General features: G+C 49.1%; 1 protein-coding gene across 2 annotated transcripts in view; it reads right to left on the bottom strand.

Moving 5' to 3' along the window:
- The window catches only part of ATP8A2 (ATPase phospholipid transporting 8A2), a 416513-nt gene that overhangs the window by 104239 nt on the left and 294811 nt on the right, over window positions 1-17463 (bottom strand). For both annotated transcript variants that reach the window (XM_074377942.1, XM_074377943.1), the window contains 3 exons: window positions 5209-5270; window positions 4647-4703; window positions 3245-3352 (listed from right to left, as the gene is read on the bottom strand). In XM_074377942.1, coding sequence (XP_074234043.1) covers window positions 3245-3352; window positions 4647-4703; window positions 5209-5270 — 227 coding nt within the window. The remainder of the gene's footprint in view (window positions 1-3244; window positions 3353-4646; window positions 4704-5208; window positions 5271-17463) is intronic.

Here is a 17463-nt window from a genome sequence, read left to right as displayed (position 1 = left end):
CACAGACGCTTCCTTCAACTTGAGAAACGTCACGGGGACTTCCGGACTCACTGTCTGCTTGGCTTTCCCGGACCTCATTGTGAGACGCTCCGGGGAGGATAAAGACGCTTTGACGTGGAAGATCACCCCGTCCCACAGTCCTCCTCTCCTTTGCCCTCGAGGGAAAACCTGCCTTCTTCTTTGTTGAGAAAAACCCCCACCAACCTCAGACAAGACAAAGAAATAGTTAATCAAACTGGTTTAGGAAGCCCCGGCAGAAACAATGCATCTTTTCAACTGTTGAGGATGTTAGGAACAGAGCGTTTTGTGTGTGGGCTCTGTCTCTGGCTCCTGGGTGAGAGGTGCCGTTGGCCACCAGACACTAGTTTAATTCTACAGCTCAAAAGAACTGTGTTCCTTGGCCAAAACCTGACTGTTCCTGTGAACTACAAAAAATGGTTTATGAAAATCACCAGAAATATTCTTAAAGTAATAATGATAGTGACGATGAAGATGATGATGGGGATGAAGATGATGATAAGGAGATGAAGGTGAAGATCCTCAATCGCCACCAGGGATGAGTGAGCTGGCGCTCTGGCCTCTTCCTGTCAGGGTGCTAATCTCCTTCATGACCTGATTACCTCCCCAAGACCCCACCTCCACGTTGGGGGTCAGGGCTTCACCATCTGAATTTGAGGGGGACGCAAACGCCCAGTCCACAGCACCAGCCAAAAACCAACGGGATGGACGCGGCTGGGCCGTATCATCAGTTTCCCCCAAGGCAGCGCTTCCCGTCACTGACCGCCCCCTTTCTTTACGATGGTACCTCATCCCCCAGAGGCGGCAGAACCTTCCAGAGATGTCAGGCTAGTTTCAGCCACTCTCCACCCAAGTGATTCTTCGTAAGTGTTAAAAAATTTTTTTAAATACTTCACCACCACTTTTCAAAGAATGAACACACCACTGGGGTGCAGACACCAGTGAAAGTATCAAGTTGGCCCCAGCGTTATTTTAGGACATCCTGTGCCCCGGCAAGAGCCCCACCCTGGAGCAAAACCAGGGATGAGAAACAGCCCTTTAAACCCAGACAGATTTCCCACCTGGCGGCACCGTGACACAAAACCACATTAGCGTTTCTTTCCACGTCTAACGGGAACCCAGTCTTGGCCAGCAGTGGCTGACTCCAGAACATCCCTTGCCTCATGGAAACAGGCCAACCAACAACAAAGTTGAAACATCATGGTTTATGGTAAAAGAAGTTTTCCTACCCAAGTGAAATGTGATTTAATATTATGATTTCTTACCTTTTGGATGGTGGGAACAGCTCATGCGATTTCTCTGAAAAGGCCCCAACTGTGGGAACTGCACCATTAAGCTGAGCCTTGGAGCCACACAGGCCAGGGTGGGGCTCAGAGAGTGAGAACGCCGGGTCAGGGGCTGGCTGGTAAACGTGGTCCCTCCCTACTTCCCAAGTCAACGTCGTGATGGGCTGGTGACCAGCCTGACCCACACACATCTGAATGGCAGTCCCTGGTGTGGGCGTACACAGTGGGGTCACCAGAGCATCCTCTGTGGAGGACACTGGGGGGCTTTCAAAGGATGGGGCTTTGTCGGCCAGTCACCCACCAGCTGATTCCATCCTGCCAGCAGCCAGTCGCCTCTAATCTAGGAAACTGTCCAGAGCAGTGGGCTGCTGTCTTCACTGTCCCACACAAAAAACTCTCCAAGTGAAATATGCATCAGGCCACAACCACCCTTGACCAGAAGGAAGAGACCACGAAGAAGATTTTCTAGGCACAACACCCACTGTGAATACTTTCCTTGTTCCAAAACAGAACTGACTCTTGAAGTGTGCAAAGTATCTCTGCTGGGAAAGGCTCGTTTTGCTCCACCACAAGCTTCCTGACTCACCCAGGGCTCTGTGAGCTCCTCCATCACTTGGATTGGCACAGGCCTGCCTTTGAAATGTGTGATCCTGGGGTAGCAACACCAGGAGATGCCCGCAACCCCACTTCACCTTCCCATGGCTGGATCTGGCCCACAGCACCAGCGAACCTTCGACCTCATGAGAATGTGGGTGGATGTCCCAGAGCGAACACCTAGGGGACCCAGGGCACACCCGCTTCGAACAGCCGCCCTGGGGCTCACGGGTGCTCACCAGAGCCTGGATCGGGGGAGAGAACCAGGCAGGCCTGGGAGGGAGATTCTGGCTGTTTGGCAGGAAAACACAGGGTCCTGGGGACCCCGGGAGCAGACCAGAGTGGGGGTGCTGCCCTGTGCACCACGACCGCTCACGCCTTGGGGAGGAACACGAGCGCTCCCTCACCCGGGACGGCCAGCGTAACAACCTCCGAAGGAGTGCACGTGTAAAGAAGAAATAGTTTCTTCACAAACATTCTGTGTCTCCTACTACCAACCACGCGTTCTTTTATAAACCCTGAAGATTTTCCCTGTAAAGCAAATTTATATGTGTGTGTGCATGTGTGAGAGAGAGAGCGAGAGAGAGCAAGAGCGAGAGCGAGGTGTCAGGCAGCCCCTGTCGGGGTCCGAGGGCAGTGCTGGCTGCGGGCAGACCCCAGCTTGGGGGCTGTGGGGCCAGGTCTGCACTTCATTTGCAAACTGAGGACGTCTGGAACCCAGGGCTGTCGAGCTCCCCTCCAGACCCAATCCCATGGAATCCTAAGATTCAGTTTGCCAGTACTGATGGCTCAATCTCCAACACCAGACAAAGATAATAGAAAAGAAGAAACAATGAAAAAAATCCAAACAAGCAGAAAGGTCTTCAATCTCAGCCTCTCCCAGTAAGAGATGAACCACGAGCTATTCTGGGTAATTCATGATCTGGTTAATAGAGTTGTTAGCTTTATCTTTCACAGGTGACTGACTAGCAATGCATCAAAGTGTAATAATACTCAACATCGAAACAACAAGCATGATACAGTCACTGGGTTATGAAAGACTTAAACCATCTCCTGTTTTCCAAGGTCCGCGGACTGCACACGAGAACCGTGTGTGACTAACACACAGTTCATTATGGGAGCGCGGATGTGCTGGGTAGGTCAGAGGATTTATGTCAATAATATACACAGGAATTAAAATCTCAAATGCTATTTCTGTGGACTGGAATACCTCTTCCAGGTGCTCTGATTTGGTTTGTGTCTGGCCTGATGCATTTCAACGGAAGCCGGCGACACCAGCCTCTCCTGGAGTTGGTTCATCCTCGCCCCAAGACACGGAAAGCCCACTCCCAAACAGAACCACTGACCTGTCCCTTCATGTCTGGAGCGATGGGAATGGTGGGCCAGAGGGTTGAGTAGATGCCAAAAAACACCAGCCAGATGAGCATGCTTCCCCAGACGGCCAGGTGACTGAACTGCAAAGGAAGCAGACACTCAGCAGGGCCTCCGCCGCTGGGGGCCACCTGAACTCCCTGGCTCAGAATCCCTGCAGCCATGCGGCCCTCCTTGAGGGAAAGGTTTCCACGACTCACCATCATTGCAGAGTTTGATCTAATGTTCTCCTCTCGGAATGTTTAACAATGAATTCAAGTAACTGGTGGCCCCAAATGACCCTGAAGATGAATGTGCTTGTCGCACCTCCACCCACCTCCCCACCGACCCATCCCGTGGCGTGAGTGGGCCTGCTCCCTCCCTCCCCAGCACGCACTTCGGTGGAACAAGTCTTGTTAACCTAGTGAGAGGGTGCTGGACAGACGGGATGAGCAAGGTGGGCTGATTTATCATTTTGAGACTTTGATTGTTCTTTTCAGTTTCCAAAGAACTTGTGAAAAGTCTGGAATGGATGTGGCATCTTAATGCTTTAAGCCTCTACTGAGTGAGAAATCTTTTTCTTCTTCATCCTCTTAAAAGGATGAGCCTTGCCCTCCTTTCTGCCACACTCCGTGATCCACTCCATCACCGATGTCCGGGAAATGTCAACTTCTGGGGACTGACTACACAAGCAATGGGACACCAATGAAACCTGATACTCATTCATCGCAGTCAACGGTTTTGTAGAAGTATACTCCCAGGTATGGAAAATGTTTATAAGATGTTTTTAAGTGAAAAAAGACAAAACTATATGTATGCTCTTTTTAAAATTCTTTTTTCTGTTGTTTTTTTCCTTGGTGGGGGAGTAATTTGGTTTATTGGTTTATTGATTTATTTTTACAGAGGTACTGGGGATGGAACCAGGACCTCGTGCATGCTAAGCACGTGCTCTACCCCTGAGCTATACCTTCCCTCCTGAAAACTATATGTTCTGAAATGCACTGTCTCACTAAAAAATACACATGTAAAATAAAGTCCGGAAGATATTACAGCAAATGTTAACAGTAAGTCTTTCTTGGTGGTAAAATTATGGAAGATGAAAATTCTCCTTTCTGTCCTCCTATGTTTTCTGTATTTTTTTTTTCTTTTTACAATATGTGTTTATACTTGAAATGAGCCGTTAACAGCCTAGAGCTGTATTAAGTGCCCAGCAAATGACTGACCAGAGAACTCTGAATTGCAAATTTGCCCTGATAAAGATCCAACCACAATTTTTACATGCAAAATTTAAAATAAGATAGCCAGATACTGCTTATCACTTTCCCAAAGCTTAAAAGGACACAACACCAGAAAAAAATATCCAAAGTGGAGAGAGAAATAACTCTAGGGAAAACTTACTTTTGTCCAAGCTGTAGTCTCCAAACCAGCTTTCAGACAAACAGTAACAACAACATACTGCGAAAGGAAGAGAAATTTGGGAAACGTGTTAACCCCGTTTATTTTCACTTTCCAGAAGCAAGCCTTCCGCGGCAGCCGCACTCTGAAGGCGCCGGCCCGGTGGCGAGCTCCTGGGGGCCCGTCGCAGGAAGCGTGCAGGCGGTTTACTGGGAGAAAAGCCCGCCTTTCAGCGGTCGTCTCCTCACAGCTGCCACTCTGCCCCCCGAGCTTGGAAGATTTGGGAGAAATCACTTTCCCTCGCGCTGTTTTTTCCCACAGGCACGTGTGAAATGGTCACCTGGAGGGGGGGCACATGCGCTGGTCACCGGCACAGAAGCCTCAGCTCTGCACAGTCGCCAGTGCCACGCGAGCTCAGCACCGCGCGGCCGGTCCAGCTTCACGGAGCCGCACCGGGTGGTGCACAGGCCCGAAGCCGGCGCCGCTGCGGAGGGCCTTGTGTCAGGGGACAGGGAGCACCGCTCACGGGCCATCTGAGGATGGTTTGGTAAACAGAGCGACTTACCGTATAAACAATATTCCCAACAAATAAATAGTCGGTGGCATGACCGTTGGCCAACACGGTATCTGAAAAACAGAGAAGCTACTGTGACCCTCCGGAGCAGAGCCCTTCAGTCTGTTCTACCCTGAAGGTAAAAACAGAATTTTAGAGACATTTATCAAAATGTTCAGGAACATCAAAAACCACATCGTCTGTGATTCCAATGCCTCCTCCCTCTGCCTTGAATGTTTTTCATCTTCTATTTTCTCCAGAGGAAGCAAACAAACAAAATCAGGTTTTCGACACGTGAAACCACCAAACACCTGATGGGGTTGAAATGTCCATTTTCATAAAGATTAAAATCTCCCTTGGTCGCTAGAAGAGGGAACAGAGTAAGAACACATCCACCTACCTCTGCGGATGCCCATGTTATCAGACCTCTTCCCAGTGTTCGTTTCCTATTCATCTCTAATTTTTGCTACATTGAAAATTACAGGCCAATAGCAGAAGATAGCAAAATACATGATACAAAATCAGTTCACAATGACTGAACTCAAAGAATTTTGGAGGATATCCAAATCCAAGTTCATGTTCTCTACGAACGTCTATGTAAGCTTCTAGACTCTATAAAGGAAGGATGCAAACAAGCCAAGGAGAGACGCCTCGAAGACACAGCCAGGATTCTGAAGCGTTTCTCTTTTTTAAGACTTTCTTTTTTTGGAGGGGGAGGTAATTAGGTTTCATTTATTCATTTCCTTTTTCTTTAATGGAGGTACTGGGGCTTGAACCCAGGACCTCATGCACGCTGAACACGTGCCCTCCCCCAGATTCTGAAGCTTTAATTTCGTATCTTTTCTACTTTTTTCTTCTTAAGGATGACTCTTACCATGCACACAGCAATCACTAAGGCAGAACGCTAACAGAATGGTCCGCTGCATGTCAGCCAGCCTGCTGTGAAAAGCCTGGTTTTGACCCTAAGGGGTCAAGGCTTGTTTTAAGATCAGAAGTGGTTTCTCTGGGCGACCCAGCCAATCTCCTTTTATTCCCTTTTATACTCAAATTAGATCTGTGGCCTGTAGACCGAGCACATGGGGGTTTCTATGATCCAGCTTCCGACTCAGGAGCTGTCGTACACACATATTCGTGCTCACTGATTTACCCATCCGCTTGCTGAAGATCCGACTCTTCTGAAAGAATCAAGAGCTATTCAGTTTTTTTAAAGTGAATGAAGGGCCCCAAATGGCAAAATATCCTTCTTTCTTATGGGGGGGGCTGTATTCCATCACATGTATATGCTGCATCTTCTTCATCCACTCATCTATTGATGTGCACTTAGGATGCACAATTATAAATAATGTTGCTGTTAACAGCAGGGTTTTGTATCTTTTTGAATTAATTCTTATTTTGTGGTTGGCTTTATTCTTTTGATAACTAAGTAAGTTTAAAAGCTAAAGCTCTAAATGTTTTTAGAAACAATGAACAGTACATATATGTAAATTTTAAAAATATGTGCAGTATATTGTGTACATGTTTTTACATGTAATATATTGTTTATGTGCAGTCAAACTGTAATAATTCTACCTAATAAAACTGAAAAATTTAAAAAAAGGAAAAAAAAAGTAACACTGAGTAGATCACAAGAAGAACAAAAAAGACCTATTCACTTTTTTTAAAACACCAAAATGACCACGTAGCACCACAGGCAGAATCTGGTGATGGTGGGCCCTGGGTCCAGCCGCAGGACGCGCCCTTTCTCCCGATTCTAGGGAGGCAGACTGTGGGTGAGGAAAGATGAGCCCTCAAAGGGACATCCTGGGCTGCCCTGGGTCCTATCTGCAGTGGGGGACCACTCCCGAGTGACCACAGGACGGCTTCTGACTTAAAAAAGACGCGTCTAGAATTTAGGGGAGACGTGGTGCAGGAAGACTGAAAACTCAGGCAGGACTTCATTGAAAAGGGAGGAAGGAAAAAAATGTCCAAAAAAGTAAAGGAGAGGCTAAATTAAGCTCATGAAAGCAGTCAGTTGTTGTATTAGCAAATAGCTATTCAGAACTGTAAGCGTTCACTTTTTCAGTAACTGACTTTAAGACTGTTTTAATCATAAAGATAATACTTTTAAAGAAATGCCTCAATAAAGAACACTGAGATCAGACAGGGGGCCATTTCTTCGACGCTAACGTAGGCCGCAGCTGTGACAGGGGTAACTTCATTCTTTAATTTACACGCCAGATATTTATGTAAAGTCGACTCTTTGGCCAGTGCAGCTGGGGGATCTGGGCGAACAAGGTCCCCGCCTGTGTTCAGGGAGCTCTCAGTACAGTGAGGGAGACGGAATGCAGACACACACAGACAGACACACAGTAAAACGTCAGGTGTGCCAAGAGCTGTGGAGACAACCAAGGCTGAGTAGTGGGATGGAGAGAGACGGGGCTGCTCTTTTAGATCAGGAGTTCAGGAAAAATCCTTTGAGGAGGTAACATCAGAGCAGATCTAAGGAGCTGGAGGGAGTGAGTTATATGAACAACAGCGGAGAGGGTTCCTGGCAGAGGAGTGGCCAACAGCCTGAATACAGAAGCAGTGACGGGCCCACAGACCATCACAGAGGCCGGTCTGGCCAGAGGCTCCAGGACTGTGCAGACAGTCAGAGGGGGCAGATTAACGCGGGTTGTGGCGAGGAGTTTGAATTCTTTGTTAACTGTGATAGGAAACCACTGGAAGATTCTATGCAGAATGTGAAATGGGGTGTGTTATGTTCTTATGGGAACAGTCCAGCTTTTATGGGAGAACAGCTCCCGGACGACCAAGAACAGAATAATAACAAGTGCTGAGTCCAGTTTGGAAATGGTTCTAACAATCCACCCAGGAGGACGACACTGGGGCGTGTGGCATTGTGTCCAACGTGGTGGCCTCTAGCTGCCATTTACGCTTAAACTAATGAAGATAAAACAAAAAGTCAGTTTCTGCTTGGGGCTGGGGTAGAAGGGAGGAGGAGGAGTTGCTGCTTGCTGAACACAGAGTTTCAGTTGAGGGTGATGAAAACATTTTGGAACAGATAAGGGTGATGGCTGCACAGCATTCTGAATGTAACACCTCTGAACTGTGCATGTAAAATGGACACAGAAGTAAAATTACAAAACTTCTAGGGTAAAACATAGGACTAAAATCTTTATGGCCTGAGATTTGGCAGTGGTTTTTTGGCTCTGACACTGAAAGCAGAGTGACAAAAGAAAAAAATAAGATAAATTAGACTTCAGCAAAATTAGAAACTTCTGTGCTTCAAAGGACACCATCCCGAAGGTGAAAAGATAGCCTGCAGAATGGAGAAAAACTCACAAATATTTATCTGAGAAGGAGCTGCGTCCAGAACAAAGAACTCTTACAACTCAACAGTAAAGACAACTCAATTCAAAAATGGGGGAAGGACAGACAGAACTGAATAGATATTTTTGCAAAGAAGATGCACAGTAAGGGCCTAAAGAGACTCAACATCATTAATATCAAGGAAACGCAAAACCAAAACCACCACGAGACACCACCTGACACCCACCAGGGCGGCTATGATAAAGCAGACGGGTCATGCCAAGAGGCGGCCGGGAGGCGGTGGGATCACAGCCCCCGCGCCCCGCCGGCAGGAGTGCACAGCGGGGCAGCCGCCTTGGAAATGGCTGGGCGGCTCCTCAGAAGGCCACGCGCAGGGACCACACGACCTGGCCACTTGCAGGTGCAAACCCAAGAGAGATGAAAACATACGAACAAAACACACAAGAGCTTGTATGTGAATGCTGACAGCAGCGTTTTTCACAGCAGCCACGTATCCATCAACCAGCGGACGGACAAAACGTGGACCATGATAAAGAGAAATGAAGAAGTGGTACGTGCGACTACACGGGTGAACGCTGAAAACCGCAAGCTCGGTGACGGAAACCAGTCACAACAGGCCATGCACGGTCTGACCCTACCTGTGTGAACCGTCAGGAGAGGCAAGTCCAGGGACAGAAAGTGGGTAGGTGGTCGCCCGGAGCTGGGGGTTCTGGGAGAAAATGGGGAGCAGCTGCTGGTAGGTATGGAGTTGCTTTTGGGGGCAAAGAAAATGACTGAACACTGATGAAGGTGATGGCTGCGCCAACCATGTGACTATATTAAAACCCATAGAACTGTACACTTTAAATGGGTGGATTGTGGGGTTTGTAAATAATTTATCAATAAAGTTATTAAAGACACTCAGCTCCTCAGTCACACCTGGCCACATTTCACTTGCTCAGGAGCACGTGTGGCAAGTTGCTGCTGTCCTGGAGAGCCCGGGAACAGGACATCTCTGTCACCACCAAGGCTCTCCTGACCCCGCAGGCCAGAGGCAGAAAGAAGTGACAGAATGTGGCACATGCTCAGAAAGCAGCAATGACAGGCTTTGTTTTGGATTTGGATGGGGGTGAAAAAGATCGTGAGGAATCAGAGGAGAGGTCAAGATTGCTGGTCTGAGTCGCCAGGTCAGTGGCGGTCCCGTTTCCTTGGCTGTATTAACACGGGAACACTGATGAAAAGAGTGGGCAAGTGAGAGCTTGGTGCCATGTGATCAGCGTCCTGACTTAACAACAGGGAGGAGAGCGAGCAGGGAAGCGTGATGCTATTAAGAAGAAACAAAAGGATATTTGGGAAAAAGAGGTGGAGAGAAAGAGCTGGGTTAGGAGAAAGTACGCCCAGTCATGGGAGTGAGAAGACTCGCGCCAGTGCCACCGTTACGCAGTATTTTAAAATCTTAGGCTCTGGGTCTCAGTTTCTACATCTCTAAGACGGGGGTGTCATATCAGATACAGACGATGAGGACTGAATTATCACTAAGGCTCCTTTCACACAGAGAATTCTAAGATGCTAAGGTCCATGTCCTTGCCTGCTGACTCAGCCGCAGGCATTAAATGGTAAAACCTGAGGGTTTCAGGGCTTCCTCCTGTTCATTTTAGCTCAGAATGCACTTCCTAGAGTCAGTCCCACCCTGTGGGTCCATGAATGGAGAACAGGGTTTTGACTGAGCAGAGAATGATCTGAAGTTCATTCAGCCCTAACAGAGTCCAGAGAAAACGCTGATCAGATGGAAGAGTTAGAAGGGGGGAAAGACTACCCTGAAAATCAAGGTTTACAACTGTGGCTTGACAACTTTTGAATTTCCCTTGGCTACTAAAACTTCAAATGTTGGTTGATTCATGTACTGTTTTAAATGTTGGCTGATTCACGTAATATTTCAAATGGTGGTTGGTTCACATCCAAAAAAATGAAATATACAAAACGAGTCTAAATATGGAGGGCTCAGAATGTGTTTCCTATTTCATGGATAAAGACATAATAAACAGAAAATTGTTAGACGTCCAGAGTTCTACACTGAAAACAGGTAACATCTGTTACTCATGGTGAGACAGGCTCTGTTCTAAGCACTTTACATATGCGAGGAAGCTTACCAATGCATGTAACACTAATACACGGATATCAGCGTTACTCGTGTGTGACATTAGTACCCTAATGTCCGTTTAATGATATGAAAGAGTATTATTACCTGCATATTTCAGATGAGGAAACTGGTGCAGTGAAGAGAAGTTAGGTGACAGGCAAGCCACACACTAAGTGCCACACACTTAGTAAGAAGCTGTGAACTTTGTAAAGAAGAGATTGTTTTCATTAACTGAGTTAGAAAAATGGACCCCAAAGAATAAAAGAAGAGAACTTCAAGGGAGAAAAGAATTAGATTAAGAAACACTCTTCTGAGATACCAACACCTAACGGAAGGCTCTTTCTAGGAGAGAAGACAGGTGGCCAGGGAACGAGGCTCACAGGACAGGGATCCGCACCACATAAGGCACGAGTCTGGGAGCTGCACCCAGAACTTTCCTCCTGAGCTGGGGGGCGTCTCACAAGTCCCGAGCTGCTCGGCCTCAGCCCTGCTGACCTGCCTCCAGGGGACTCCTGGATGTGGGCTGTCCTCCACCTGGCAGGCTGTGTCATAGCGTCTCTGGCCTCCACCCACTGGATGTCAGTATACCGACCCCCAGCTGTGACGACCCAAAACGCCTGCAGACGCTGCCAATGTCCCCTGGGGGCAAACCCCCAGCGTGAGAACCACAACGTCAGAGGAAAGAAAGCAGAGGAGCTGGGCTAAGTAGTGAGTACAGGGCGGCCGCCCGAAGCAAGAGGGGCCAGTGCGTGAGGGGAACGCCTTCTCCGCGGTCAGGCTGTGGAGGAGCGCGTGCGGTGGGACCTCCCCGTTCACACCATCAGCAGAGAAACGGGCTGAGGCTCTGGTACCAAGGGCTGCGACTGACAGTGCCTGACGCCCTTGGAAGGGGGCAAACTCTGCGATGACCTCTGGGACCGAGAGCTGGCTTGTGAAGACCCTTGAGACCACGGACCACCACGCTGACAATGTCACATGGACAGAAGAAACAGATCGCGAAACCTAGGGACATTCTCCAGCTGAAGCTTCTAGAATTTCAGGATGTGTTCATTTCTAACCTGCCAGGATAGTAAAATGCTACTGGCATTAAATAAAATGTTTGCACTTGAGGTAACCTGAGTAGACTTACAGTAACTTTAGGGAAGATGAGATAACCCTAACATAATGATGGTGCTGACTGTACGCATCAAGAGGGTTATTACAACACGTCTACAATATTTACCGCACTGTCCTGAGAGCTGGTCATTTCCTTAGAAGCCATTGCAAGGCCCCGGCGCCAAGGCTCACGGACCCACAGCATCAGCTGGGCCTGTCCACCCAGACTTCCATCATCTGCAAAGTCTGACTGGACCCAGGGACTGATGCAATGCAGGATTAGCCGAACAAGGTCTAGAAACGCAGGCCCTAAAACAGACTCTTGTGAACAACGGGGAGAAAACCACCTGGACCCTCCACATCGGTGGTGACAGCCCAAAACGTTGCACGCAGAAAGCTCTTTGAGAATATTTGTGGGAGAACCCAAGATTTGTAAGAAAAGTATGTCTCATTTCTGAAACAGACAGAATGATCAAGGAACTTACCTCGGAATATTCCACAGGTCTGGGCTGATGACATCTTACAAAGAGGCCATTTCAACTGAATGCTCGTTAAAAACATGACATCAGGGCCCAGGAAACCACAAAAACGCCTCCAGAAGGGGCTCCGACAAAAGGCAAAATCTGAAGACAAAGCAATAGCACAGAACCGTGCAGCCAGAGGAGAGAGGGTTTAACGACTAGGAAAGCAGGTGGGGTGAACGCGTGTGTGGACTGTTAGTAAGAGTCCGTGGAGCACCTGAATCTAGGACCGCAGGCGCCTCACCTACATGTGACGCAGAGGGAGAGGGCGGGGAGGGGCACCACGCACTGACCCCGGGTGCCTGCCAAGGGTCTGGCTGGAGAGCAGAGGCTAGGCTCCCCAACCCCCCTCTCCCAGCCTTTTGCTTCGGGAACCTCCAGCGGCACCAGCTCAGAGCAGCCCTGATTCCAGAATATTAACAGCCTCCCCCTCTCTCACCTCACTCTCAGGCCTCTTAAGACTCCACAGGTTTAGAGGAGGGGCTGTGCCCACCAGCTCCTATTAGATTAATATCAAGAGTGAAAACGTGTTCCAAGTTTCAAATGACGCACTTACAAAGAACCTTCTAGCACTCATCCTGCTGAAGCTGCCTGTCCTACAACTGAAACGAGTCTTTCTGCTTCCAACGCTATGTATTCATGAAGGGAACATTTATTTTTTCCTTTCTCTGTAAAGAGTGGTATAAACTGTTGGAAAGAGCTTGTGAAAAGCCGAGTTGACACAAGTGTTAGTGATTATAACCACATTCATCACCAGCGCCGGGTGCAGTTCCTGGTTATATAAGCCTTTTGCTGGATTTTTCTCTTCCCGACTGACATTTCTGACGGACAAAGTTAAGGATGTGAAACTCAGATTGCAACCTTTTTTCATTTTTGTTTGCGAAAAATAGGTTGTGAAAAGGAAGCAGAAATGATGGAAAGTAAATCTGATTGCCAATGTCAAACAGCCAGCGAGCAGGCCACAGACACGGTGTTTATTCCGGGGCACAGCCTAACGACATTCTCAGCCCTTTGGGGGTGAGCTGGGCCCTGCCAGTCAGCCGTGAGCAGAAGTGATGGGTCACTTCCTGCCGGAGATGGTTAAGAGCAAGCAGTCCTCTTCCTGGCTCCCTTCCTTGAGGCGAGAAGGCTGAGGGTGAACTCGGGGGCCAGGCACAGGTGGAGCCCCACTGAAATGAGCCCAGGACTTGTTTCAGTCACACACACACACGTGGACGTGACGCTCATGACGGAAGCAGTCTGTCCTCGTGGGTCCCTAGAGAAGGAATGGGTGGGCTGCCAGGCAGGGCCATGCGGAGAAGCGCCAGGTCAGTGGGGAGGCAGGAGGGGAGAGGGAGAGCACGGCCCAGAGCCTTTTGGGGGTTTTCACGGGACAAAATGGACAAGGCAGAGTGAGCTCAGGACGGGCCAGTGCGAAGAATTTCAACAGTCCTGGGTGCTAAGGGTGATCCTGAGTTATGTGGTGCCTGGCCCCAGGGTGGTTTAGGACAGGGGATGCTGGCCTGGTGTGAGAGTGAGATCCACATGGCCAGGGCTGTGGGTGCGAGAGTGGTTGGCTGTATATCAAAGGCAAAGGCATGCTTGCGTGGGAGTAGCTGGCTCTCCCTGGGAGGCACTGCCTCTCCAGGCTGAAGACCTCAAACATCAGGGCACCGCAAATACAGAAAGTAAGAAAATATAGTCAATACACCCATGAACAATGAACTTCTCCACGTGACGCTGACCCGAATAAGAAATAAGCCTTTATTGGGCTAAAGCCCCTGGTGTTGGGGGTTGTTTGTTACAGCAGCTACTCCCACCCTAATACACCTCAATTCAACTTCCCAGTGAAGCTAAAAGGGTGAAATCTGGGAACACTGACCCACACTTCGTACAGCATTACACCAAACCCAACTGTTCAAAATGCATGTAATGCAGGGTTTAGTAAGAGAGGCACTGAAACATGAGGAACATTGAACAGAATGAAAACAACGGCCCTTCTGCCTCACTCTGTTTCCCAACAACGGTGCTGCAGGCACGTGGGGCAGACGTCACCCCACTGCATGGAGGACAAGCCTGAGCAGGAAAACTCGTTTGGAATTTGGAAGCTCAGTTTTCAGTGTGCCACAACGACTGGTTGGTAACTGTGGCTTAGATTTATACACCAGCTATGGTTTCATTTGTAGAGACCTAAGAGCTTCTAGAATGTTCCATCCTTCTGGTTTTTAGTGAGGAAGTGCCACTTACTTCATTTATATGCTTCAGGACCTGGTGGATGTCCACACAACCCTGTCTTCTTGGCAGGTTTCCCAGATGGCAGGGGCCACATGGAGTGGTTACCCCCATTTTCTGTCCCATTTAGCATTTAATGTTCATCTCTGGACATTTTTCATTTATTTTAGATCTTTTGAAGTCTGTACACAGGGCACAAGATGTTGGCTTACTGTCTCCCGTAGCTTACTTTAAAATGCAATTATTTTGCTGGTAAACTTTGTGACAGAAACAACACATTCTCCGGACAGGTTTAGGACGCAGCACAATCAGGCAGCCCGGGGAAGTAACACCAGATCCTCCAACTCTGCCTCCTAAGCAGCCCCCTTCTCCCCTCTGCTGTGGTCACTGCCCTGGACCACGCAACAGCCAACCCACTGGACGCCAACAGTCACCCCGACCAGCGTGGTCACATTCAGCTCCACCAGCCGTATGCCGCTCTGCTTATAACCTACCAATGGCTTCCACCAAACTCATCCTCCAAAAGGCTCACTCATCCCAGAAGGCTGGGAAAGGTCCGATCTCTGTCTCCATCCTTTCTATCCCAAGGCCTGGCCTCGCAGCCTTGTGTCCCCAACCCTCCACCCCTGTGTGCCTTCACACCTCTCACCCAACGCTATTCCCATGACCTGAAACCCTTTCCTCCATCTCTTCCTAGCTCGCTCCTACTCATCCTTCAGTGCTGTTGCCACTTCCTCCGGGAGATAATCCCTCAAGCCGGGACAGGTAGTGGTCCTTGGTACGCACTCCATGGGACCAGGACCATCCTCTCTCATTACCCTTTTTGTTCAGTCCTGTCTTGTCCAGAGTAACTTCCACGAGGGCAGGGAACTGTCCGTCCCGAAACCAGCACTGGTCTGGCACAGAGGATACACTCACTCACCTTTTTCTTTTTGATGAATGAATAACTGATTTTAAGAAGCTGTGATCTCAGAGAACAATGGCAGTCATGTCCCCCAACTTAGCTCAGTGTGAAAACATGCAAGTCACCAGGACGTAAGTGACATAAAATAAGTGGATTTACAGTAACAGGTCTAGGTCTTAAATAATTCAAGCTAAAATGATCCAAAAATGCCACAGGCAGAGGGACGCGCCCTGCGTTTCACTTTGCACATGTGCACCATCACTTCCGTTTGTAAAACACGCTCATCTTACAGTAGCAGACTCATTGAAAAGCACACAATAGCCTTCTCCAAAAAGTGTTCAAAGACCTGTTGCTTTACCAGAGCCAACACCATAAATGTCTACACGGTGTTTTCTTCTTCTGGAAAGAGATGGGAGTGGTTTCCAGAGTGTGGCCCAGAGGCATCAAGAATTTATTTTTAGGAATTTTCTCTGCTGGGAAGCATATTCCCTCTCTCACCTCCCTCTAAAATTTCATCAAGAAAAATCTCACAGTTTCTTTTTTTTAAATCAAAACTGATTTTACGTCCTTCTGCCAATAACCACATTCCCCTTCGAGGAGGGCTGCTCAAACATGCAGACTGGACCCTTCAGTGGAAAGCCTGAGCGTGGCCCAGCACTAGGCTCCTGGTGACTTTCGGTCCCCACAAAGGTGATGTCTCTGGTTTTAACCCAGAATCACATTTTGGATCAAAGGGTGGGAGCTGCAGGCAGGCGGTGGCCGTGAGCATCAGGCTGTGATGGTTGGAAGGAATACGATTTGCAGAGTTGCTGAGTGGAAAAATGTATTTCAAAACTTGAAATGAATCATCACAAACTTCATCAGCGAAGGAGTGCTTTGAAAAGTCTATCCAAAACCAGGCAAAAATAAGCAAAGCAAAAGTCTTGGAAGCGTCCTAAGGAAGGAGCGATGTGCCGGAAACATTTCTTCTTGACGCGAGGTGCCAGCGTGAATGGCACTGTGTGGACCTCAGCCTCTCTTGGGAGCGTGGGGAGAATTTCCTGGTAAAAGCCACCATCCTGGTGACACAGTCCGCAGAGCAGGGAACGGCAGAAGGAAGCTGCTTGAGGGACCTCAGCCCCGGGGCCGCGCTCCCTTCCCAGGGCTCTAAGTCCGCACGTGTCTGAGGGGCTTGCGGCTGGGGGCGGGCTCTTCTGTGAGGTCAGGGTCCCCCGTGCTTGAAGGTGCCCCGGTCTGTCTCAAATGGGCACCACATGCTGACGCTTCTTTGGGAGCAGGGTGAATGCATCCTTCTAAGCTGTGATTCAAAGTGTCACTGGAGTTAGGTCAGCCAGTCAGCACTTAAACGGGTACTCCAGTCATGCCGTACCCCAGCTCTTCTCAGCCTTGCAATCTTTCTTGATATCTAACTCGGGCTTCCCTCCAACCATTAAAAAACCCCCAAACCCCAAAAAACCAAAACCCCATGCTCTTGCCAGACCTCATGTGTTTCTCTGCAGGGCAATTTTACCCTCCTCAGAGACAAACCCCATCGTGTAACTCCCACCTCAAACCCGTCCCTGGGAAGAGCCCCTCTCTGGGTTTCAGTGATCTGACCCTCACCTCACTTCTCTGCCCCCTGATGCCGCAGCTCCCCGACCAGGGATGCTGCTGCTGATCCGGAAGGGATGCTGGAAACACGTGGAGACAGATTTTGATTGACAGCTGCACAAGGATACATTCACTGTCCACGGCCAGGGATGCTCAGGGTCACGAAATGCTCTCCAGAGACTGAACAAAGTCCAGAGCCCAGGCCCCCAGCCCCACTGGGAACCACTGCCCATCAGCTCTCCAGGCTCTTTGGCAGCACAAGCCCCGCATGCTCGCTTGGTCCCGGCCAGGAATGCTCTTTCTCCCCGCCATTCCCCACACCTCCCCGGCCCTACTCATCTTGAAGAACCTAAGTACCGCGTCCTTGGAGAAGACTCTTCCCTGAGCCCCTAGACTACGTGGGGTCCCGGTATTATAAGCAACACCCGCAGCCCACGGGACACAGCCCGCTGGCAATGAAGCACTGACACACGAAACTCCTGACCATCAGCTCTGACCAGAAGCCCCCCGAGAGCAAT

Source organism: Camelus bactrianus, chromosome 14 (genome assembly GCF_048773025.1).
Source record: "Camelus bactrianus isolate YW-2024 breed Bactrian camel chromosome 14, ASM4877302v1, whole genome shotgun sequence".
NCBI classification, from domain to species: Eukaryota; Metazoa; Chordata; class Mammalia; order Artiodactyla; family Camelidae; genus Camelus; species Camelus bactrianus.
The sequence above is the reverse complement of the archived record's forward strand: the minus strand, read 5'-3'. Positions and strand labels throughout refer to the sequence as shown.